At 36.8% G+C, this 25,831-nt stretch overlaps 1 protein-coding gene across 1 annotated transcript in view; it reads right to left on the bottom strand.

Annotated features, from left to right (window-relative positions):
• iglon5 (IgLON family member 5) overlaps positions 1 to 25,831 on the bottom strand; it is a 393,843-nt gene that overhangs the window by 29,621 nt on the left and 338,391 nt on the right. Inside the window, 1 exon segment of the mRNA NM_001017775.2 lies at positions 21,745 to 21,864. Within this exon segment, the coding sequence (NP_001017775.2) occupies positions 21,745 to 21,864 (120 nt within the window).

Below are 25,831 nucleotides of genomic sequence, written 5' to 3'. Positions count from 1 at the left end.
ATATTTAAATTCAAAATATAATTGTTTAATAGAATTTTTGTTTAACTTGTAACACAGATTTCTTGATGTAAACACAATAAACCATCAAGATCCTGGCTTGACAGCCATATTTATTGCAGAAATAAAAACACAGGCATGTTAATGCCATCTGAATTTCAAAACAATCAATACCAATAAAGAAAACATTGATTTCCAAGTTAGATTCTAAGTGGACTGCAAAGAAATGCCAAAATACAGGCATTGCAAATATGGAAAATTATAATAATAAGGTATTGAATACAAACAATTGTACTCATTGTAAAATTGTATTGCTGTGAGTTGACAATGTTAATTATAAAGTAGAAACAATTTTGCTCAGCCCTCCTTTACATTCAGACAGTTGCTAAGAGAGTCCAGTCTGTTGACATTATCGGGGGACAATGTGGACCTTTTGTTTTGAATGATGTGTGCTGAGAGTGCAAACAGGCAGGATCACAAGCAGGATTACTGAATCAGCATATGCATGTCGGTGCTTAATTTTGTGGCCACTGGTGCTGCGACAAGGACGTAATAAGCATCAATGGCACATACATGTATGCGTTGTGTCACACCAAATCGCTCACACATAGACACACACACTCGCACGCACGCACACACCTAACGATTCACCTTACGACATGTACGCAAAAACATCGATTTTTGATTATCTTAAAGGACCACCGAGTCACGAAATGCTGAGGTTTTTCTTTCCGTTCGCCATGCGGTATCAAATTTCATTAAAAAAAAGTTGAAAGTTAAAAATGAAACATACGAAATTAGATGAATCTCTGGAGAAAACGCTGGAGAGCCTGGTAATGCGACATTAATTGTTTTATACTGAAACTTGCCTTAAAAAAGTGCTTCCTTGTTATTTCCATGTTGGATTCTAAGTGGACTGCAAAAAAATGGCAAAATACAGGCATTGCAGATATGGAAAATTATAATAATAATAAAGTATTGAATACAAACAATTGTACTCATTGTAAAGTTGTATTGCTGTGAGTTGAGAATGTTAATTATAAAGTAGAAACAATTTTGCTCAGTCCTCCTTTACATTCAGACAGTTGCTAAGACAGTCTAGTCCAGACATTCCAAGTCTCCCGGAAGTTGCGGGAGCATCCTTCAATTGCACAGAGACTCCCGGATGCCCGCAAATGAATGATAATCTCCCGGAAATTGCGCGTCTCCCGCCCGGTCCTTAAATACGTTGCACACCCCTCTCCACCGCATCCCTCCTAGCTCTTCAGGTACGTCCCGCGCAACTCTCTCCTCACCGCTCTTTACGTCGTGAGCAACTCACCCCCACCGCTTTTCAGGTACGTCTAGCGCGCACACGCCCTTACTCAGATACATCGCTCACTCAACCCCTAAAAAAAAAAAACTGCAACTGGGTTAATTGCCTTCATTTTTTTAACATGTTAAATATTTCAATTAATCGCATGCGTTAACGCACTAATTTCGACAGCACTAATATATACCATATAAAACATGCCCCAGTAAATGGGGTCTAGCGACACTCCTGACGTTGAAATTTTGTTGATTTTTGGTTGTGTTGGAAAGTGACCAATTCCAACATGGAGCCAACATCTTACACCAACGTCATGTTGACGTCAAATACTGACATTTATTCATCAGCCATAGCAACCAAAATCCAACATCTAATAGATTTCATAGGGGTAATGTCCACACAACGTCATGCTGTAACATCATTAGACATTGATATTTTCTTGTTCTTATGCGTTGGGAAGTAATCAAAATGCAATGAAGTTGGACATTATGAATGAAGTCTGTCAGAAGTTAGACATTAACATCAGCCAGACGTTGGGTTCTGACGTCAACCTGATCTTCATTTCCAATCAAACTGTAACATTCCACGATGTTGGGGTACAACGTTAATCTGATGTCATGTGCCTGCGGAAAAAAATTAAGTTTCTCTAGGAACTGTGTCACAATATGAAAAAAACAGAACGGTCGCAGCTTCCAGATCATGCAAACTTTAACCACAACTCTATATCTGCTAAAAAAACTGAATGATTTACCCCTGTGCAACTTTCACATCTCAGCCAATCCTCTGTTTATGTCAAGAGTCTTCAAGGTGAGCTGTGGCATTTCAAATTTAAACACATTAAGAGGGACAGTCCACAAAAAAATTAATTAGCTTGATATTTATTCTATAATGAAATCATAAACTCAAGGCATTTAAAAACTAAGTTGAAAAGTCTTTATTAACTTTATTAATTAAGATTTCTTACATATTAGCCATGTTAAAAAAAGGCTTTTACATTTTTTCACTTACTTTTTGAGTGCCTTGGACGATTATTTTTATGAATCCCTTAACTAAAGAGCACCGACACATTAAGAATCACTTTTTGTTTGATTTTGAACTGAAGAAGATAGTTTGAAGAAAGCTAAAAATCACAGCCACATCACCCTGTAACCCAAGATCACTGAAGCAAAGCAGGGCCTCAAAGTATAGTATACACAAGAAATGACATTTGTATAGTTTTGAATTGGGAAAAGTGTAATGGTCAATATGGCGAATGAAGCCCCGCCTTCTAGTATAGGAGCCAATAATCAATTGCAATAAACTGACAATTCTCCAGGGGAGGGACTCGGACAAAATGTGTGTTTGTATGACAGTTTCTGCAGCTTCATTATGAATTTCTGGTGAACAAACGCGCTGGAATATCAGCCAGTACTTGCTTCACAGATATGAAAGAGCTTAAAATATCCTCTTTTAAAAAAGCCAACTACACTTAGGCCGTACTCACACTAGGTACAGTTGCCTCGAACCGGGCCAAAGCACGCTTGTCCCCCCTCCCGTCTCCCCCGACGGCCCGCACTCACACCACAAACGGGCTTCGGCACGCTTACGTCATCGCTGCTGTGCTGTTCAGTGAGAAGCGCTCTCTCACTCAGCAGCACAGTGGAGATTTCTCTAGTTATATCGTTTCAGTCGTTTGATATGCCGTCAAATATTTCGCCAAACAGTCCTTAGGGATGCAGGGACACGCAGTCAGATATTTCGCCGAACAGATCCGCCACTTTTAGCGCTCATAAACATAAAGCTCATCATAAAGCTCTCGTGCTGCAGGAATGAGGAGGTTTGCTAAAGGCGCACAGCTGTCGTGAAGTGAGGAGTTTGCGTCTTTAATAAACTACGGCAGTTTACGTTCACTGAACAGTGAGAATGATTAATAAATCCATATGAAACAGTCCCTTAAAAGTCACGTCTCGCTTTCAGTTTTGGGCTTTGGCGCGTTTTGCACTCACACACAAGCGTACCGCGCCAAAGCCCAAGTGTACCGCGCTCAGGCACACCTCTTCCAACCGGGCCAGGGCCGGCCAAGTGAACCGTGCTTGAGCCCGATTCAGCGCACTCACACTTCTCAAACGATCCGGGAAACGGGCCTGGGCACAGTACGGATGGCATAGTGTGAGTAGGCCCTTAAAAACAAATGTTCTCTTTTTTTGTCATGAAATTAACGTGAGGTACAGTCCTGTCAAATGCACATCACATGACAGCAACTACTCGAACTCTCACAAACTTGTAAACAGAGACCAAGTTGTGAATTACTTCAGAAGAGCAGCGAGATATGACGAGGCAATAACCAAAGGATGATAATCTGCAACACGTAAACAGAAACAGGTGGGTGGTGTGATGCCGTTTTTTGGACTATACTAACAACCAAGCCTAATAATAGGCACTTATAATACCTTAACAACCAAATAACATCCTAATCAGCATGCTTTTGCACTGTTCTGTTTTTTTTTTTTGCAGAAATATTGCAAGTAGTGTAAAAATTTGAATGCGAAAAAAGTGCACTTGTCTACCCAGATGATGCTCTCACTTATTTAAAGGCAAGAGCAGAATGTTGGACACTTCATGCACTCAAGTGTCACAGCTTTAATTTCGCAGTGAAGGGAGCAGGGCTTTCAGACTCTGAGCCTGCCTGAATGACTAAATAAAGTTGGAACACTAGACTGTGGAGGACACTGGGACACAATTTCCTGTGAGTATGCTAGGTCTGCACAATACACAGAATAGTTTCAGCAGTGGCACTGTGATGTGTGTATATGTGGATGTAGAGTATGTGTCTATTTATAAATATTTCTGAATACATTTCAGTGTTGGGAATAGGAAATGGTACATTGGAAAAGCAAAACTGTTGTTCGGTCATTTTCATTTTCTTTTCGAGTCCCCTTATTAATACGGGGTCGCCACAGTGGAATGAACCGGCAACTTATCCAGCACATGTTTCATATATATATATATATATATATATATATATATATATATATATATATATATATATATATATATATATATATATATATATATATATATATATGTATATATATATATATATATATATATATATAGATAGATAGATAGATAGATAGATAGATAGATAGATAGATAGATAGATAGATAGATAGATAGATAGATAGATAGATAGATAGATAGATAGATAGATAGATAGATAGATAGATAGATAGATAGATAGATAGATAGATAGATAGATAGATACTATATATATGAATAGATGGGTGGATGGACGGATGAATATGATATTTAGATGGATGGATTTTATGTTTAGATTGGCAGATGGATGGATGGATATGATATGATATTTAGATGGATGGATGGATGGATGGATGAATGGATAAGTGGATATACTATTTAGATGGGTGGTTGGATGGTTGGATAGATGCAATGTATATATATATGAATAGATGGGTGGATGGACAGATGGATATGATATTTGGATGGATATTATGTTTAGATGGACGGATGGATGGATGGATGGATTGATGGGTGGATTAATCGATGGATATTATATCTAGACGGATAGATTGATGGATATGATATTTAGATGAATGGATGAATGGATATGATATTTATAACAATGGATAAATAGATTGATACGATATTTCGATAGATGGTCCGATGGATACAATATTTAGATCAATGATTGGATGGATGTGATATTTAGATAGATTGATGGATGGATAAAATATTTGGATGAAAGGACAGATAAAAAGTTTTAATTCTTGTACCTTTAAGTTTGACTTCTGTGGTTATTTTGATGATATTAACTCAACACAGGATCATGTAACGCATTACAATTTTGAGACTGTTTTATTGTAAGGTAAAGGATGACTTTTAAATTAGGATACAAACGATCTGTAATGTGTTACAGTTTAAAAATACCTTTATTAACAGCCTCTTAGAATCCTCCCAAGACACCTTAAAAACACCAAGCATCACAGACACTAAACACAACAGCAACCTAACCCCTAATATTACCTTAAAGGGATAGTTCACTCAAAATGAAAATGTAATCAACATTTCCTCATCCTCAAGTAATTTCAAACCTTTATCAGTTTCTTTCATCTGTTGAACACAAAAGAAGATATTCTGAAGAAAGATGGAAACACGGACTTCCATAGTAGAAAAAACAAATACTGAAGTCAATGGTTACAGATTACCAGCATTCTTCTAAATATCTTCTTTTGTGTTCAATAGGGGTGTAACGATACACTCAGCTCACGATACGATGTGTATCACGATATAATGTTCACGATTCGATATGTATCACGATATTTGGAATAAAATTAGAAAATTTAACTGAAATGCAAATTTTACCAAGTAAACTATTTTTTATGTATTTCTTTTGTTTCAACTTGTTAAACTGAACCTTCTTTAAGAAAATAAATTAAACAGGCCTGTCTCTGGAAAATAAAACCATTTAAAAACTTCTTTAAAAATATTATTGAAATGACAGAGACAAAATTAAGGAACAATTTAAGTAAAGGTGCAAAAAAAATAAGCTTTCTATTCAATTGAATTTAACAGTAAGAGCTTAAGGCTTTGCTTGGTCACTTGTGTTTTTTTGTGTGTGCTAAAAAAAATCCACATTTGCAGGTATTTAATTCATATTTAATTAAATTCATTTAGAGATATCTGTAATTACAATTGTGACTAGTCAAAACTCATTTAGAGATATCTGCAAATATTTTTCAATGGAGGAATATGACTAGTCATAATATATTTGCAGATATCTCCAATCTGATTTGGTACTAGTATTGCAGATATCTCTAATTGTCATTCTGACTAGTTAAATTATAATTATGACTAGTCAAAATATAATTAGAGATATCTCTAAATATATTTATGGATAGTCAGAACAAAGGTTTAAATGCTAAAACGGCTTGCCATACGCGCGCGTCTATCAAAGTCCGCCCTCTGTAGTAACAGCTCACGGTCAGCTCACATCATGTGTGATTTTACGGCCGCAAATACATCTTTATATGAAGACAGAATGATATTTTAGGGTGAATTGTACCTTATAAATACAGTATGTGACTCTTTCAACACCATTAGGAGGTATCCATGTCTCTGTGCAAAGTATGTAAATCACTGTGAAGACTTTAAAACTTAGGATGTTTGACCCAGTATGCGTGTCAAAAAGCGGACGAGTCTAAAGCAATGACTGTACAACCGAAATGTTGCCAGACGTCTGATTTTAAGAGGATGGGCCATCCTCTATTTCAACTCCACTCATCTTGGTCTGCTAACATTACTGCTGCTGCAATCTGAACTCACGTGCGACAGCAGGTGGAACGTAGCTCATGTGCAAACAGCTCAACTAATAAGAGAAAACGGACGTCATATCGTAATCAAATCGTCATAACGTCACGATGCATATTGTGACATTTTTGCATCGCAATAAATCGTACAACGATAAATCATTACACCCCTCAACAGTTCAACAGAAAAAAAACTTCCATTTTTGGGTGAACTATCCCTTTAACAGAGGAAACTACAAAAAGCATGTCTGAATGCACAGCCTACATCAATCCTGCAGTCAGATGCAAAGGCCTTACATAACCTTCACATCTCTCTTCAAACTACTTATATAACCTTCAGACTTAACACTCAAACACATGCAACGACCCTTTTCTAGTCTACGTTGGCAAGTCTGTTTGGCACTTCTTCTAGCGGAGCAGATATCGCGCCCTTCACCTTGATTAAAATTAATTTCAGCAGAATCGACTTTATTTATTTAACAAGAGCAATGAAAAGGAGGAGGCGAACGTCAAACGGTCCGCCGAATAAACTGAAAGGCTTTGATAAAAAATTGGAGTCGGTGTCGCTCTCGGATAAACATCACAGAATGTGTGTGTGTGTGTGTTGGCTGATGCGTCACTGTGCTTTATTCACTGGCCGTTGTGAGCTACAAAAAGAGCATCTCGCACCTCTAAGACTCGTCTTTCCCTTCAGTGAGAGCAAAAAGACAACAACAAAAACCTTTCGCTACAAGAACAAGGCTGGATTTGCTTCTGTGTGATGAAAGTGGCTGTTATTAGTACAACAATGACAGCGAGAAGCGATCTGTGCTAGCGGACTTTGTTCTTTTTCAGTTAAGCTGGATTTGTACTTTCGCCTGGCGCAGCATCATGCACCTCCATTGACTGTGTGTGCACCTCGAGAAACGAACGAGGCTTTTATACTTTATAAAACGACAGAGGGCGGTCAAAAGAAAATGACCGTAAAGTCAGACGGATAAACAGAGAAGTAGAAAGTTTCTGGAACTACGTCATGTTGTTAATATAACTTTTAGTATTTTTATAAATTATTTTAATGATTATAAGGATTTTTATAACCATTCAAGATTTCTTCAAATCAAACTTTGATGCAGCACTTTTTTGCAGACAGTTTTACCTATTAAAGTTGATTAACCCTCTCAAGGCAGGCGTTGCTGATTTGCTAGTTAAAAGCATATATTTTGCCTGTTTCTAAAATTTAATTGGAGCCTGTAAGGGTTCACTGAGGAAGGTTTTGTGCCAAAACGTCTGTTTGTCTGTTATCACCTGTAAAATGTAAGAAAAAGTAAAAATGAAAACAGTATGAAGCAATTGAGTGCGAATCATTACCTTCTTTTGAATAATAGTAACGATCAGATTAACGCACCAAACCAAAGAAGTAACTAAAAAAGAACCGCAAGCGCGCAGGACAAACTTCAGTAAGCCTGTAAGGGTTAAAATATGAATGACAACAGAACATGGGTTGCTCTGCAAATATATTTGTTATTATGGCAAGAATAAAAGCAAAAAAAGTGCACTTACTAAAAAATACTGATGTTTTTTTAGATTTAGCCCCATCCACAATTCACACTTTTCTGTCTAGCTGCTAGTTTCTGCCCTCTTCTTATGCTTTAAAGGCAATAATGGTCTAACATTCCCTGACCATTATCACCAATAAAGCCTAGAGAAACAGGCATCAGTATATTGTAAACCGATATGTTCAAATATTCCTTTCCAGTTATCAAAGAAATAATTTGTTCCTTAATTTTAGTTTTGTAAGTATTAAATTGTTTTAAATGCAAAATTAAATAAATACATCAGTGTAAAACCAGTGACTGGTGGAAAAACATATTCTGTAACTGTGTACCTGGGTCTCCACTTTTGCCATGACCTCTTTTGGCTTCAACAAACTTTTCCCTCAGGTTTTTCCAAACTTTTTTTAACAAAAACTTTCCTCCTTTCGGCTGCAATTTCTAGCCAATATTTATTGGTCATCAGCAGGGCTTTACATTAACGCCCGCCAACCTGCCAAATGCGGGTAGATTTCAGCTCTGGCGGGTTAGACAGACACCCCCTTAGCCACTTTGGCTGGTTGGAAATCATTTTTAAATTGTAGTTTTCTTAAAAGCAGGGTTCGACAATAAGCCTGGCTGACAAAAATAACTGTGTTCGCAAGTGCAAAACAGCAACAAAGAAGGTAAAAACCGACCGAGAGGATGATCACCATTTACTTGCGCGAATCCTACGCCTAGAGGAAGCGTAAATGGTGAAATCGTTAATAATAAAGATAAAAAAACACATACTTTTGTAAGCAGCAGCGGTCACTGCTTTCATTTTAATTATGCTTTGAACAGATTAACAGGCCTATATTAACTGTGTGTATGTGATCATCCTTTCATTATCACACACGGTGTGTTTCACCTGCTTTCTTTTGCTTAGTTATTTTTCTAATTTTTCCCCGGTTTAATGATACTTTTTACAATAACATTGCTTTAATGGGAGATTACTCCCTGTTTGTAGTTAACTGCTGATCTGGGACTTTTAGCCAGGACAGATTACTGTGCATATTTAAGATAAATGACAATAATTATTTTTTTTAAATGTAATGTTTTTTTTTTTTTTTAACAAAAGTTTTGTTGAATTAAAAAGTGCACCTATAAAGCTATATTTTCCTTGTTTTAACACATTAAAACATTGTGGCTAAGAAATACTTATCTGGTGTGGTCAGAGATAAATTTGGTAAATCCTTAATTATGAGCTATAAAAAGTCATGTAAAATATAAACCGATTGCATTGCGACAACCCATTTGCTCATGCACACTGAGCAAGCTAATACACAACACACACAAGAAGTTAAATGAATGAAGAGGCATGTTGTGGACATAACACAACATCTAAATCAGGTGATCTTAGCATGTCAAAGTCAAATTTATGCATATAATAAATATATTTCCCAACAAAAAAAGTGTGGCTAGTGAAAACGGCGAGTGGCTAGTAATGTTGGAAATCTACTAGCCACAGTGGCTGGTGATCAAAAAAGTTCATGTCAAGCCCTGGTCATCAGGTTATCTCAGAGATCATAAGGGTACAGTTGTACCTGTACCTTTACAAAATCGATTTAAAAAGTGGTTCACCCTCAACTCAAATCAAACGCGGCGTCGGGTAAACTGTTCACTCGAGTCTCCAAAAAAATCATGTGAACCACTGTCCGAAATCATGTAGCGTACACCCAAAGCGAACCTCTGCAAACTCCACGATGACGTCACATCTGCTGCGCAGATTTAATTAACCGCCAACTTATCCAGCAAGTTTTTACAGCGGATGCCCTTCCAGCTGCAACCCATCTCTGGGAAACATACACACACACACACACACACACACACACACACACACACACACACACACACACACACACACACACACACACACACACACACACACACACACACACTACAGACGGTTTAGCCTACCCAATTCACCTGTACCACATGTCTTTGGACTGTGGGGGAAACCGGAGCACCCAGAGGAAACCCATGCGAAGGCAGTGAGAACATGCAAACTCCACACAGATACGCCAACTGAGCCGAGGATCGAACCAGCGACCTTCTTGCTGTGAGGCGAACGTGCTACCCACTGCACCATTTACTAATTAATTATTCATAAATAATTCATTCACCTCCGCCTATGATGTTGATGCCATCGTCTATCGCGATGTTTCACATTAGACATCGTACGATGCCAAATTGGTCAACATCGCACTACTGGAGAAATAAAAGACTTATTTTACATCTTGTAATATGGCCAGAACGTCCTTTAAAGGGATAGTTCACCACAAAATTTAAAGCTTTGATAAGAAACTGTGTCGCTTTCAAAATGAGCATCTCACACCTCTTAAGACTCATCTTTCCCTTCAGCGACAGCAAAAAGACAACGACAAAAACCTTTAGCTACAAGAACAAGGCTGGATTTGCTTCTGTTTGATGAAAGTGGCTGTTATTAGTACAACAATGACAGTGAGAAGCGATCTGTGCTAGCGGACTTTGTTTATTTTTATCTATATTAGTCGACTGAGAAATGAGGCAGAAATTCTGAATAATTCTGGAATAATACACTTCTTGGCAATGTTTTTCTCTCTTTCTCTGTCACTTTACTGTGTTTACCCTGATATCCGATCTGAGGAGCTGCCGTCACTGTTATTAATAAATAATATAAACCTGCGTCGGTTCTCCGCCTCCTTCTTCCCGGCGACCAAAGGGGCCGCAAACTTCATTACACTGACATTTTCAGTAGGGTATAATAAGTGAAGTTTATTCATAAACAAATTTCGAGAGGATCACGTGCTTATGATTGTTCACAGCTGTTCCAACTTTAGCTAATGACTGATTATCCTATCAGACGATCCTTAACTCACTATAAATAACCAGACTTTTCTCATCTCAATATCTTCGTCTTGAAGAAACCCCCCCACCCAACCCTACTTTCCCTCCTTTCAAACGGGCGTCACGGTGGCCAGCGATTAGCTGCTGTTGCCTCACAGCAAGAATGCCCCTGGTTTAATTCCTTTCCAAACCACACTGCATTTCTGTGCGGAGTTTGCTCGTTCTCCCCGTGGTCACGTGGGTTTTCTCCGGGTCCTCCGGTTTCCTCCCACAGTTCAAAAACAAGCACTCTAAACCAGTGGTTCTCAAACTGTGGTACGTGTACCACTAGTGGTACGCAGGCCTTCTTCTAGTGGTACGCGGAGAAATGAAATATGTCATGTAGATGCTACACACATTTCAAAATTTATCAATAATGATGTATATAATGTCATATATGACATATAGCCTATATTTCTGATGTAATCTGCCAAGTTTTTTAACTGTGCAGAGTTGTAGCTGCTTTACTGGGCCTATTGGCTACTGTATTTCAATACTGCTCATTTTGGTGGTACTTGGAGAGACAATTTTTTTCTGAGGTGATACTTGATGAAAAACGTTTGAGAACCACTGCTCTAAACAATTAATTCAAATACTTTAGCTAAACTCTGAGAACACCTTTCAGCATACATATCCGACACTTAGCTACAACAAGCAAGAAGGGGAGTCATCGAGATCTACCTGAGCTCAAACTCCCCTCTCGCCTTGCAATGAGAGGGAGCCCAGGGCTCGAGGATCTTATAAGCTCAGGGCTCTCTCCCGGGACAGCACACCAAACTAGCTTTACTATCAATCATCAGCTAAGTGTGACCTCTTGAAATGATCTCATGAGGATTTTGACCTGAAACTTCACAGACACATTCTGGAGACATAACTGTCTTATTTTACATCTTGTAAAAATTGGAGCCCTTTACATAGATAGTTCACCTCAAAAGTTTAATTTACACACCAATTATTTATTTAACAAGTAACAAGAGCAATGAAAGGAGGAGGCGAGCATCAAACGGTCCACCGACTAAACTGAAAGGCTTTGATAAAAAAACTGGAGTCTGTGTCGTTCTCAAAATAAGCATCTCGCACCTCTAAGACACGTCTTTGTCTTCAGCGAGAGCAAAAAGACAACAACAAAAACCTTTAGCTACAAGAACAAGGCTGGATTTGCTTCTGTGTGATGAAAGTGGCTGTTATTAGTACAACAATGACAGCGAGAAGCGATCTGTGCTAGCGGACTTTGTTCTTTTTCAGCTATAATAGCCAGACTGAGAAACGTTGTGCGGAAATTCTGGTGTCAGCCAGAATAATCCACTTCTTAGCAGTGTTTCTCTCTCTCTCTCTTTCTTTCTCTGCAGCCAATCACAAAGGCAGCCTGCACACCTTTTCATTCACAGCCGCCTCGAATTCGGCAGCTTTTCTAATTGAAGATTATTGCGGAGGATTATTAGCACAGCTAGTGAACTGGAGAGGATTATTTGCAGCTGCCGACACCACCGACTGAGCGCACGCCGGGGTTTACAGCAATGTTATTCACTCATTGCATTAGCGTAATAAATATCGTTCCCGCGTGACATCTTCGTCAGGCTGTCTGAGCACCCATTCCAACCCGCTGGGGCTGAAAAATAATCTAATCCTGACAAAAAAAGAGAGAGTTTACAGGTAAAGAGACTGGTGCGTCTCACACACTAAGTAGACAGTGTTTGTGTTTATTTCAGAGTTGTGACAGGCTTGTTCCCGTGTGGCTAGACGCATTTCTGCTCCGCTATACAGCTGGAAAATATCAGCAAAACGACAAAATCAGCAAGAATGAAACAAGAATGAGATCTAGCTAACGCTTCATTGTAATGTGAACATTAGCATTAACTAACTAAAGAGCAATACTTTAAAATCAGTAATTTATTACTTACTCCCAGGGCCATTTATATCGAAGTTTATATTTAGGGAGAACTAGCAAACTCCACACAGCAATGCCAACTGACCCAGCCGGGGCTTGAACCATCGACCTTCGTGTTGTAAGGCGACAGCACTACCTATTGAGCCATCGTACCACCCAAAATCAACATACTAAATTTGGTTATTTACTAACACGTTGCTTAGAAAATCAAATGGCTGGATGGAATATGGAAGTAAATGTAGATAAATAAGATTGTCTATTAAGATTATCTAATCTATTATAGAAGAAATCTGTGTTACAAGTTAAACAAAAATTCTAATAAACAATTATATTTTGAATTTAAATAGTTTTTCTCTTGCGTTTACATTAATTTTACATTCGAATAGCCAAAATTACAAGTTTCTGTCACGATTCAGGATTGAAACAGGAACAAAAACGGGTGTAGAATCCAAGTGCAGATCTTTAATGTGAAAGTGCAGCAACAGTGACAAAATCCAAAAATCAAAGTCACAAATTAACAAAATAAACAAACAAACGAGCAACTCAAACAGATTAAACTTGGACTAAACTTTAACACTAAGACAAGATACAATAGCAATAGCAAGAGCAAGATCAAGATCAGGATCAAGATCAGGATCAAGATCAGGATCAGGATCAGGAACAACATACCAACAATGACAACAACCAACTGACAAGCAGAGGATGAATGACTAAATATATAGTCCAGGTAATCAACGGAGAACGGAGACAGCTGTGGTTGTATATCAGTGTAGATGATGAAGAAGATTTCTATTCTCTCACTGTAAAGTATTTTCTAAGTGTAAAGCAGTTAATTTTCTCTTCACAAAATGTATGTAGTGTTTGCAGCAAACATGCCAGCCTGTGTTAAAAATACAGGGATATGTCTGTGTAAGATGAGTATGCCTGCACAGGAGCAACACTAGGAGAAGGCTGAGTGACTGATGTGTAGAATAACTGAATATGTAAAGCACTGATTATATATGTTAAATACTTTTTATGAAGGTATATGTGTCAGAAGTTGGAATGAGTAACATATTATCAAGTTATTATCCTATCATAACAATGTATGTAAACACTTAGTTCCTTTGCATAAGTTGCATCTATACTTTGCTGACATAGACCTGTAGCATCTCTGTTGACATGAGCTAGTGGGCTGAGAGCCAAGAATAGCAAAACCCCTTAGACTAGAAAACCTATTCAAAAATGGTCAAAAGTTAAAAAGAGACACATAGGGGTGTGTCAAAAACATAAATAAAGGAGAAGGAGCAGGAGAGACTTTAGAAGGTGTCCAGGAGAGACTTCAGAATGCTCTGGGGTCTGCTCTGCTCTTTCTCGGCTTTATTATGGAGAATAAAGTCTATTTTCTGATATTCAAAACCTCGGGTCTGATCATTTCTAATTGATGAGACGTCAAAATTTACGACAATGACAGACCGGGTGTGTGCGCGAAAGAATGTATGGAAATGTAGTCTTAAAGCCACTGTAGTCCGCTGGTGGTTGCTGGCGAAAAACAGTGGCATCTGGTGGACAAACACAGTCATGACAGTTTCATTCTTGTAAATGTGATTAATCGCGATAAATTTTCAAAAAAAGTGTGATTAATTAGTTAATTTTTTTAACCAATTGACAGCACTAATATATATTTAATATATTTAATTTATCATATATATATATATATATATATATATATATATATATATATATATATATATATATATATATATATATATATATAATGCAATTCCATTGCATTTTCTGTAAAAAAATGATCACATTGTGATACCATTTTCATGATATAAAACTACCTTTGCTCTGCATGAAAATTTAATCAAAGCTCAGTTTGCACTTTTCCCTGCTCACTGCGCTCAGCACTTTTTAATTGCAGTGAAAAATCTGAAAATATAATGATTTTGTCAGCATAAAATTAAGAATCAGCCATTTAAGTTTAAATAATATACAATTATTAACTCAGGGTATAACTGTTATTAATGAATACAAGAAACAATTCTTTAAATGAGCAAACAATGTGCTTAATCATAATAAAAATCATGCAGGTTTTTTGTGTCCATGATGCTTACAATCCCAAGGTCACAGGGTTCATTCCCTGTAATTCTTGTCTGCCAAATGCATAAATGTGTTTTTTGCTCAAAGCCACGACACACCAAACGCTCTCCATGTTAATCACGGTGAAACATCATTACTTTCTTATAAACGCAGTAATACACAGCCTGGATCTGCTAGTTGTGTCCAGAATGTGTGTGGGTGGTCAGTGATGAATGAACGACATGTCGAATGTGTGACATATCGAATGGCTGGTTAGTCATGCATGTGTTGACGGAGTGGGCGTGGCATCTGTCAGTGATGGACAGGTGTGTGAATGTGATGTCATCGCGCCGGTTCTGTGATGTACAGATCCAGATGGCAGTGTGTTTCTCTGGCTGGATCTGATTCTGCACGCCCAGTTTTCCCGCCATCAACCAATGGCTCCACTGCAGTGCCTGGTGCTGAATAACAATGTGCTCTTTCTTTGTGTGTGTGTGTGTGTGTGTGTGTGTGTGTGTGTGTGTGTGTGTGTGTGTGTGTGTGTGCGTGTGTGTGTGTGTGTGTGTGTGTGTGTGTGTGTCTTTATTCCTGATGCTGGTGGGTTATGAGGTGTAGAGGAACTGCTGAGTGGGGAAAAGCGCAGAGCGAAATCTGCACACAACCTCCACACCGGGACGACTATGATTTCATGCAGAGTAGCAGTCATTTTTATAGCATGATTATGGGATGTATTAGAGTGGAGATTTTTTTGCTCAAAATTCTATAGAGAAAAAAAGGACAGACAGACAAACAGACAGACAGATAGATATAGATAGATAGATAACCGGTAACCATTGACATCCATAGTGAAAGACGAAAACTGGTAACTATTGACTTCCATAGTGAAAGCTAAAACCTGTAACCATTGATTTCTATAGTGGAAGCTGAAAACCTGTAACCATTGACTTCCATAGTGAAAGCTATAACCTGTAACCATTGACTTCCATAGTGAAAGCTAAAACCTGTAACCACTGACTTTCACAGTGAAAGCTAAAACCTGTAACTATTGAGTTCCATAGTGAAAGTTGAAAACCTGTAACCATTGACTTCCATAGTGAAGGCTAAAACCTGTAACCATTGACTTCCATAGTGAAGGCTAAAACCTGTAATCATTGACTTCCATAGTGAAAGCTAAATCCTGTAACCCATGACTTCCACAGTGAAAGCTAAAACATGTAACCATTGACTTCTATAGTGAAAGCTAAAACCCGGTAACCATTGACTTCCGTGGTGAAAACTGAAAACCTGTAACCATTGACTTCCAAAGTGAACGCTAAGTGAAAGCTAAAACCTATAACCACTGACTTCCATAGTGAAACTAAAACCTGTAACCATTGACTTCTATAGTGAAAGCTGAACACCTGTAACCATTGACTTCTATAGTGAAAGCTGAACACCTGTAACCATTAAATTCCATAGTGAAAGCTGAACAGAGTTAACCATTGACTTCCTTTGTGAAAGCTGAAAATCGGTAACCATAGACCTCCAAAGTGAAAGCTGAAACCTGTAACCATTGACTTCTATAGTGAAAGATGAAAATCTGTAACCATTGACTTCCATAGTAAAAGCTGAAAACCGGTAACCATTGACTTCCTTTGTGAAAGCTGAAAACCGGTAACCCTTGACTTCTGTAGTGAAAGCTGAAAACTGATGACCATAGACCTCCAAAGTGAAAGTTGAAAACTGGTAACCATTGACTTTCACAGTGAGAGATGAAAACCAGTAGCCATTGACTTTCATAGTGAAAGATAAATACCTGTAATCATTGACTTGTATAGTGAATGCTGAAAACCGGTAACCTTTGACTTCCACAGTAAAAGATGAAAACCGGTAACCTTTGACTTACATAGTGAAAGATGAAAACCGGTAACCATTGACATTCATCCATAGTATTTGAAAGCTGAAAACAGGTAGCCACTGACGTCCAAAGTGAAAGCCGAAAATCTGTAACCATTGACTTCTATAGTGAAAGCTGAAAGCCGGTATCCATTGTCTTCCATAGTATTTGTTTTCCTACTATGGAAGTCAATGGTTACCGGTTTTCAGCTTTCTTCAAAACACATCTATTTGTGTTCAACACATGAAAAATAAATCTCATGAAGGCTTGGAAACGCTCGAGGGAGAGTAAATAGAGAGTAAAATTTCATTTTTTGGGTGAACTATCCCTTTAACGTGCATGTTATCAGCCCCCTCTTTTCCTAACTGATTTTGTGTGTAAATATGAACAGATACACTGGGTGTTTATTACACAGACACACTTGCATTTCAGTCTCTGAGCTCAGCTGCTGTATTCATGCAAAATCCAGAGCGAGAGACTCTTCAGCTGATTTCAAAACACTAAGAGGATCAATTGAAAATAAATGACAGTAAATGATGATCCCCACCGTCCTGTAATCATATTGCGGAAAAAAAGATTCAATAAAAATGCTCTCTCTGTTCTGCGTTTCATCACGAAGCCCTCCAAACTGAATGCTGCTAATATCAACCGTAATGAAAGTTATAAATAGTATGTTAATGATCACCGTGATTATTAATATTGCGGCAAGGCTGATAATGGTGACAAAGAGGATGAGAGCACATGTTGACAATTATCTCACTGGTTCTGGCTGTAATTACATGTAATGAAATCTGAGCTGTAAATCACTTGGATTATATTCGTGCCGCTGGTACCGCTCTGGTGTATTGTTTACTGTATGCACATTTTACGCATGAAAAACCTCTACAAAATGATGAGAATTGATGTGAATGGAAAGTAAACAATGAGCAGATGCTTTGTTTTGTTTATAAAATAATATTTTAAGTTAGGGTTATAATTTTGTTACATTATATTTTGGTTACAATGGAAGGGCACATATGCACGTAAAGGTATACAACAAATGACATGTAATAGATTTATTATTCATTCATTTTCTTTTCGCCTTAGTCCCTTTATTAATCTGGGGTCGCCACAGTGGAATGAATCGCCAACTTATCCAGCAAGTTTTACACAGCGGATGCCCTTCTAGCAGCAACCCATCACTGGGAAACACCCATACACTCCCATTCACACAAATACACTACGGACAATTTAGCTAACCCAATTCACCTATAGAGCACACTGTAAAAAAAAATCCGTAAAATTTACGGTAAAAAAACGGCAGCTGTGGTTGCCAGTACTTTACCGTTAAAAACACGGTACAAACCGTAAAAGTAATTTCTCGTTTTTACGGTAAACTACCGTATTTTATACATTTATAGAGGTAATATGTCTGTGTTTTGAATGACCAACATTTAAACATATTTTGTTACACAGTTAGACACGTTAGCACACCCACATGCAGGTGGTGATGAGGAAGTTACATAATGAGGCAATGCTCATCACAATCAACATTTCCCACAAGCAGAAAAACAGTACCAGCATATAGAAGGTGCTCAGTGTCATTCACACAGCTACTAAACACCAGTATGGTAACACTCTTAAAATAAAGTCATGAAATAAACATTGTTTATCAACATTAGATGTAACATAAATCTCTAATGTACATAACTGATGGGGAAACAACTAAAAAGATCCATATTAATGTCAACAAAATGCATAAAAAGTGATCTGCCATGCAGGGAATTCTGCGAAAGTCAATTCACGGTTATTCGCCGTGTATATTAAGGAAATATACTGTTAACCAGGTTACGGATTTGTACTGTAGCATTTTTACAGTTTTTTACCGTTAAAATCACGGCCATTTTTTACAGTGCATGTGTGTGGACTGTGAGGGAAACCGGAGCGGCCGGAGGAAAGGAAACTCACGCCAACACCGAAATGACAACTGAAAAAGCAGAGGACCGAACCTGTGAACCTTTCTTGCTGTGAGGCAACGACGATACCCACTACGCCAGTGCGCCGCACATAGATTTATCAAACATTTAGGGCTCTATTTTGACGATCCATGCGCAAAGTGCAAAGCGCAGGGCGCAAACACATTCAGGGCGCGTCAGAATCCACATTTGCTAATTTAAGGACAGAAGAATCAGCTTTGCGCCGTGGCGCATGGTCTAACAGGGTTGAGCTTATTCTCTTAATGAGTTATAGGTGTGTTTTGAGAATAAACCAATCAGATTATCATCTCCCATTCCCTTTAGGAGCCAGCTGCGTCGCACCATAAGTGCATTTGCTATTTACACGACTTAAAGTTAGTGTAAGTAGAATAACTGAGCATTTCACTAGCAAGAAAACAGTTAAACAGAGCATCTACAATGAATGAGAGATAAATGAGAGATAAATTATTAACTTTCACTTTCGCTCTTGTGATTATGGAAAACTTGTACGCCCAGACATCCATTAGCCTACATAATTAATTTTGTTTGTTAAACGCAAAGATTTGTTTTTATTAAATTTATTTAATTTTATTTCTAAATTCAGTTCTAATTTCCAGCAAACGAATAAAAGAACAATAAAAACGAAGCGTGCTCAAAACACTGAGTTATATCCTTAGATACACGCTCTGCCCCATATGGTCTAAAACCTGACAGGTGGTGTCGTATTTCGACTTCTTATCAATTAGAAATTATCAGACAGGAGGTTTTAAAATATCAGAAAATAGACCTTATTCTCCATAATAAAGCTGAGAAAGAGCAGAGCAGACCCCAGAGCATTCTGAAGTCTCTCCTGGACAATTCCTATCTTTAGCTCTCTCTTTCTAAAGTCTCTGTGTTTTCCACAATCTTTATAGAGGTTATTTGACACACCCCTAGGTGTCTCATTTTAACTTTTAACCATTTTAGGATAGGTTTTTACTCTAGGTGGCTCTGTTATTCTTGGCTCTCAGCCAGCTTGCTATGGTCAGCAGAGATGTCACAGGTCTATGTCATGTCAGCAACTGTTTTGAAAACAAAGTTCTCTCCATAGATGCAACTTATCCAAAAGGACTAAGTGTTTACATGCATTGTCATGATAGCATAATCACTTGATAACATGTTACTCACTCTAGCTTCATATATAATCAGAGCTTTACATATTCAGTTATTCTACTCAATCAGTCTTCTTCAGCATAGCCTTCTCCCAGTGTTGCTCCTGTGCAGGCATACTCATCTTACACCGTATTTTTAACACAGGCTGGCATGTTGCTGCAAACCCTCCATACTTTTTGAGAAGAGAAAATTAACTGCTTTACACTTAGAAAATACTTCACATTGAGAGAATAAAATCTTATTCAGTGGGCAAATCTAAGCTTGTTTTTAATAAAACAAATATAAATATGGATTTAATAAATAATACTGCTAATAATAATAACATTTTACTAAAGCAAATTGTTTTGAATTAAATAAAAAAGCCTCCCGAGATGAGGAAGGCATTAAAGTATGTATTTTATATTTATGTAGGCTAGAAAATAATGTTTTGTAATATTTTAATCCTTTGTATTTATATCCTATATATATATATATATATTATTATATTCTTACATTTATTCCTATTATATTCTATATATATATTTTTTTATTATTCTTATATTCTTACATTTATTCCTATTATATTCTATATATATATATATATATATATATATATATATATATATATATATATATATATATATATATATATATATATATATTCTTATTATTCTTATATTCTTACATTTATTCCTATTATATTCTATATATATATATTCTTATTATTCTTATATTCTTACATTTATTCCTATTAAATTCTATATATATATATTCTTATTATTCTTATATTTTTACATTTATTCCTATTATATTCTATATATATATATTCTTATTATTCTTATATTTTTACATTTATTCCTATTATATTCTATATATATATATATATATATATATATATATATATATATATATATATATATATATTCTTATTATATTCTATATATATCCTTAATATTTTAATTATTTTTCATTTGTAAAAATATTTGCGTATTGCTCTACATTTTGTGTGTATTAAGCAGTGTGTAAGCGCACAACTAATGTTACAACAATGGCAAAACCGGCTTTGTTCTGGTCAATTGAAAAATCTATCATAGTTTCTCAAAATAGCAACGCGCCAGCAATTCACCTCAGAACGCCTTCCTTTTTAGACCAGAATGCCTATGGGTGCACATATGAGCGCAAATGCATTTGCTATTTAAACAGTGTGGCGCAAAACATCAAAACGACTTTTGCGCCGAGCTGAAACTAGCAAACAACACTTGTGTCGCGCCTTGTGCCACATTGCGCCGGGTGTATGATAGGGCCTAATGGGTTCAAACCAGGATGATGCAGTTATAGACCATTTTAAGGGATGTAAACAAAAACGATGGTCATGTTTTACATTTTTAACTAGCTTCCGAGAATCCAAAATGCGCCACAGATTGATAATTAACGTAATGATAGGTGTTTTAACATTAGGCTATGACTGAATTTCCTATTGTTACAGTTATAAAGTTGATAACCAGCAGGAAATGTTCAAGGGCCGATGACATCCCCACATTGAAATGGTCTATTGATGTTTTGAAATGCTCTGTTCTTGTAACATGTTTTATTTAAACATTGGTCTGACATCTGAATAAACACTGGGAATAAATATGTCTTGTTTTGGTCATAAAAAGATGTATATGTGCCTTATTGGCACATATTTCAACCAAGACAAAACATTTCCAAGCCACATTAGGTATTTAGTATCCCATAATGCAATGTGCAGAACTTGACCATAATTTACAGTATGATGAACAAAATAGCCGCGGTAAAACTCACATTTAAAGTCCTTCCAGGTGATGGTGGGCTCTGGTCTGCCGACCGCCAGACAAAACAGGTTGACATCTTCGCCCTCATTCACAGATTTATCCTGCGAGATGTTCACTATCCGTGCCGGCACTGAAAAAACAGAAGATTTTAATCAAGATTAAGAAAAGCAGATATATAGAAAATGCTAGGCTGAAGGCAAGACACCGCAGGTGAATTGGGTAAACAAAAGTATTACCAGTTCTCATCAGAATTCTATGGCTGATTGAGTATATTAATGAAAATTGTAAATATTTTTTGAATGACAAGTTTTCTAAAAATGCTAAATAAGACATTATTTGATGAAATCTGTGCACGCTGGCATACATCTCTAGCATACAATGTGAAAACTGGATAAAGTTTATGGATGAAATTCATGTTTGATTTCCTTTAATTGATTTTTTTGTTGCCTTATTAGAGTCAAAGGTTTTACTGTGGTGATTTTGTGAATATTTTTCATAATTGCAGAACGAAAAAAATAGACAATAATTTAAATCATAATAATATAAATAATACAGTATTAAAAAATATGTAAAAAAATAATATATAAATCATATAAATAATACATCATTAAATAATAACTTTAAATTACATATAATAATAATAATAATAATAATAATAATAATTATTATTATTATAATTATTATTATTTTTATATAATTTATTTAATTTAATTTACTTTTAAACAAATATTACGCATAAAATTAAATAAGACATTAGGATTTTTACATGACAATAACAAACACACAAACAAACTACTGAATTACTGTAAAATGCTGTAATAAATTATGACAATCAACAGGGCTCCTATAATTGATAGATTTATGTTTAAATTGAAGTCTATGTTGTCGCATAATTAAAAATTAGAAATAATAATTTCATAAAAGAACATTTTAGAACCATTGAATTGTTTCCATTCTATGCTATACTATACTATACTATACTATACTATACTATACTATACTATACTAACAATCACAAGCATTAATTCTCCTTTAACTTAATCCCTTATTTATTAGGAGTTGCCACAGTAAAATGAACTGCCAACATATCCATCATATGTTTTACACAGCGGAGGACCTTCCAGCTGCAACCCAGTACTGGGAAACACCCATACACACTCATTCACACACATACACTACGGCCAAATTAGTTTATTCAATTGTTTGGACTGTTAAGGAAACCGAAGCACCTGGAGGAAACCCGCGCCAACACGGGGAGAACATGCAAACTCCACACAGAAACGCTAACTGACCAGCCGGGGCTCGAACCAGTGACCTTCTTGTTGTGAGGTGACAGAGCTAGCCACTGAGCCACCGTGCCACCCCTAATCGCAAATATTTGAAAACATCTAAAATGTTTTATATAAATATGCAATTTCCCAGAGATGGGTTGCGGCTGGAAGGGCATTTGCTGTGTAAAAGCGTGCTGGATAAGTCGTCGGTTCATTCCGCTGTGGCGACCCTGGAATAATAAAGGGACTAAGCCGAAAAGAAAATGAATGAATGAAGAAATATGCAAATAAGGCATTATTTAATAAAATGCGTGCACATGTGCATACATTTCTAGCCCAAACATGTTTTTGCAAAATAAAATGCTGTATATGATCTGGCAAATTATGTATGAAGTCTCTGTAAAAACCTTCAGAATACAAAAAAAAAATATATAAAATAAAAATTAATCAGTGAAGTCTGCTGTATGTAAGCACTGCTGAAGTGGAGATTTATCAAAGTCAAAGCAGAAGATAAAAACTCATTTAGAAAACGGCCTTAAAAAAAAGTGTTGTAATTGAAATCCACAGACACAAACTGATCAAGTACGACAAATGACTAAAAGTGCACTTTGAATGTTTTCTTTAAAGGAGACCTATTATACAAGACGGAAAATAAGTCTCTGATGTCTCTAAAGCAGGGGTGCCCAAACCTTTTCTTAGGAAGGGCCAAAAACCAAACCTGATTAAGGGTTGTGGGTGGAAGGTAAATATACCAAACTGTATTACGCCAAAGTCCATGAGTGACTTCCTAATTTATTTAATCATTTTATAACTATTGCTTAGGGAAAAAAGTAGAACAAATTTGTTACAGTAGAAACATAAACAGTGCTATTAATGACACAATGGAGTTCATTGCTAAATACACTAAGCTGCCATCTGCCTTTGCCTTGATTTGCTCTCCCATGTCTTGTGCATTGCCTTCTATCTATTGCGTGACAGTATCAGAAGTATCAGTATCAGATTCAATTCAAATCAATTCTCCTTCATTTCTATAGCGCTTTTACAATGTAGACTGAGTCAAAACAGCGTCACACAGAAGATTGTATTGATTTAAAACAGTGTCAGTTCAGTTGAGTGTGGTTTAATGTATATATGTAATTATATATAACATATATAATTTATATAATATAAATATAATTCTGACTTCAACTGTATATACATATATATATTTATATATTAGAGGTCGCGTTAACCGAATATTTTCCGTCATTGACGAATTTTTTCAGCAGTGACGGAAAAATCTGAAGGTGATCATTTTGACGGATTATGCTGAGGGTGATCTATTGTGATCTGTAGCTAATTGTAATTCCCACTCCTGTCCAGCTGATGGCGATTGTCCTTGTTTTGTCTCCTCTTTGTCACTGCTGCGTACAGCTGCAAAAATGTCACAGCAGCTGAGTGTGAGAAGTTCCTTTAAACAGCCAAATAGTTGTGATATTAATAATAAAGGTGAAAAAAAGAGGACGATGAAGAACAAACAGACAAAAATCCTCAGTCGCCGACAGCTGTTACGAGCCAACCAAAGAGGTCAGGTGCTTTGGAGTGCGTTGTGAGCACTACCGAACGCAGAGGGGTGCAGCCACGCCCCTGGTGCAGAAGGAGCGCGTGTTGTAGTATTTTTTCCCAGTGAAACGAATGCTTGTAGGATTGGGAAATCCCACATTCAGAGAATCCAGCAAACTTAGTTCTGATCACAGCTTTAGGAGAAATGTTTCCTAACCACAAAATGCTGGCTGAAGTGGCGCTAGTAAATCCGGTCTTTGGTCACGAGAAGTCGACTTTCCGAGGCAAAGACACGGAATTTAATGACAACTGCCTCTGCATCAGTCTCCCTTGATGCGTTTGATTTCGCACAGGCAAGCACCCAGTTAAGGTTGACGCAGGAGGAAGATATGAGTCAAGGCAGATAGGAGTTTTTGTTCATTTGTCAAATAAATAAATAAATAATTTAACCTTTATGCTCTTCTTGCAAGTTCCTTATTAAAACATGAATGAAAAAAGCGATTAGAAAGTCTGCAAATTAAATAACGATCAATAACAGGTTATGAGGAATTTTTACAACCCTCTCCGTCAAAATGACGGACAATCAGAAAGTCTAACGCGACCACTGAGATATACACCAGTGCCGATATACAGCCACATCGCACTGCTACGTGTGTGATATTGCGTTTATACAACAGTTTGACGGCATGATTGTGTACATAAAAACAAAATCAAACATGGAGAGTTTCAAAAACCCTTTTGTATGCGGAACTACTTTCTTCCACGTTGGATTCAAATCATAAGCTGACAGTTAAACAGTTGAGCGTGCATCTTTTAAACTTTAGATCTGTAGTGTCTGCTTGTTGCTGGCTGTATGTGGGCGGAGTAATACACAAAGGGTAAAGAGGCTGTACGGATGCTGATATTACTTAAATATATCACAGCTATCAGCCAATCAGATTCGAGAACCAGACAGAACTGTTGTGTGTGTGTGTGTGTGTGTGTATATAATATAATTATATATATATATATATATATATATATATATATATATATATATATATATATATATATATTGTTGGGGGGTGGGGGGCTTGTTGTTTGATTCACCTGTCCCCACCAATGTCAAGTACAAACCTACGCCCTTGTGTTAAACCCCTTAATAAAGTAATTTTTGCATAATAGCTCCTTTAAATAATACAGCAAAACACTTCATGAAAAGCCAAAAAGCACTGAATGTCAAAAATTGACAGGTTTTTGCCTTCAGAGTCTGGCTTTAACTGATGGTAAGAATCAAACTTAGTT

This window comes from Danio rerio, chromosome 16, assembly GCF_049306965.1.
Source record: "Danio rerio strain Tuebingen ecotype United States chromosome 16, GRCz12tu, whole genome shotgun sequence".
NCBI lineage: Eukaryota > Metazoa > Chordata > Actinopteri > Cypriniformes > Danionidae > Danio > Danio rerio.
The sequence above is the reverse complement of the archived record's forward strand: the minus strand, read 5'-3'. Positions and strand labels throughout refer to the sequence as shown.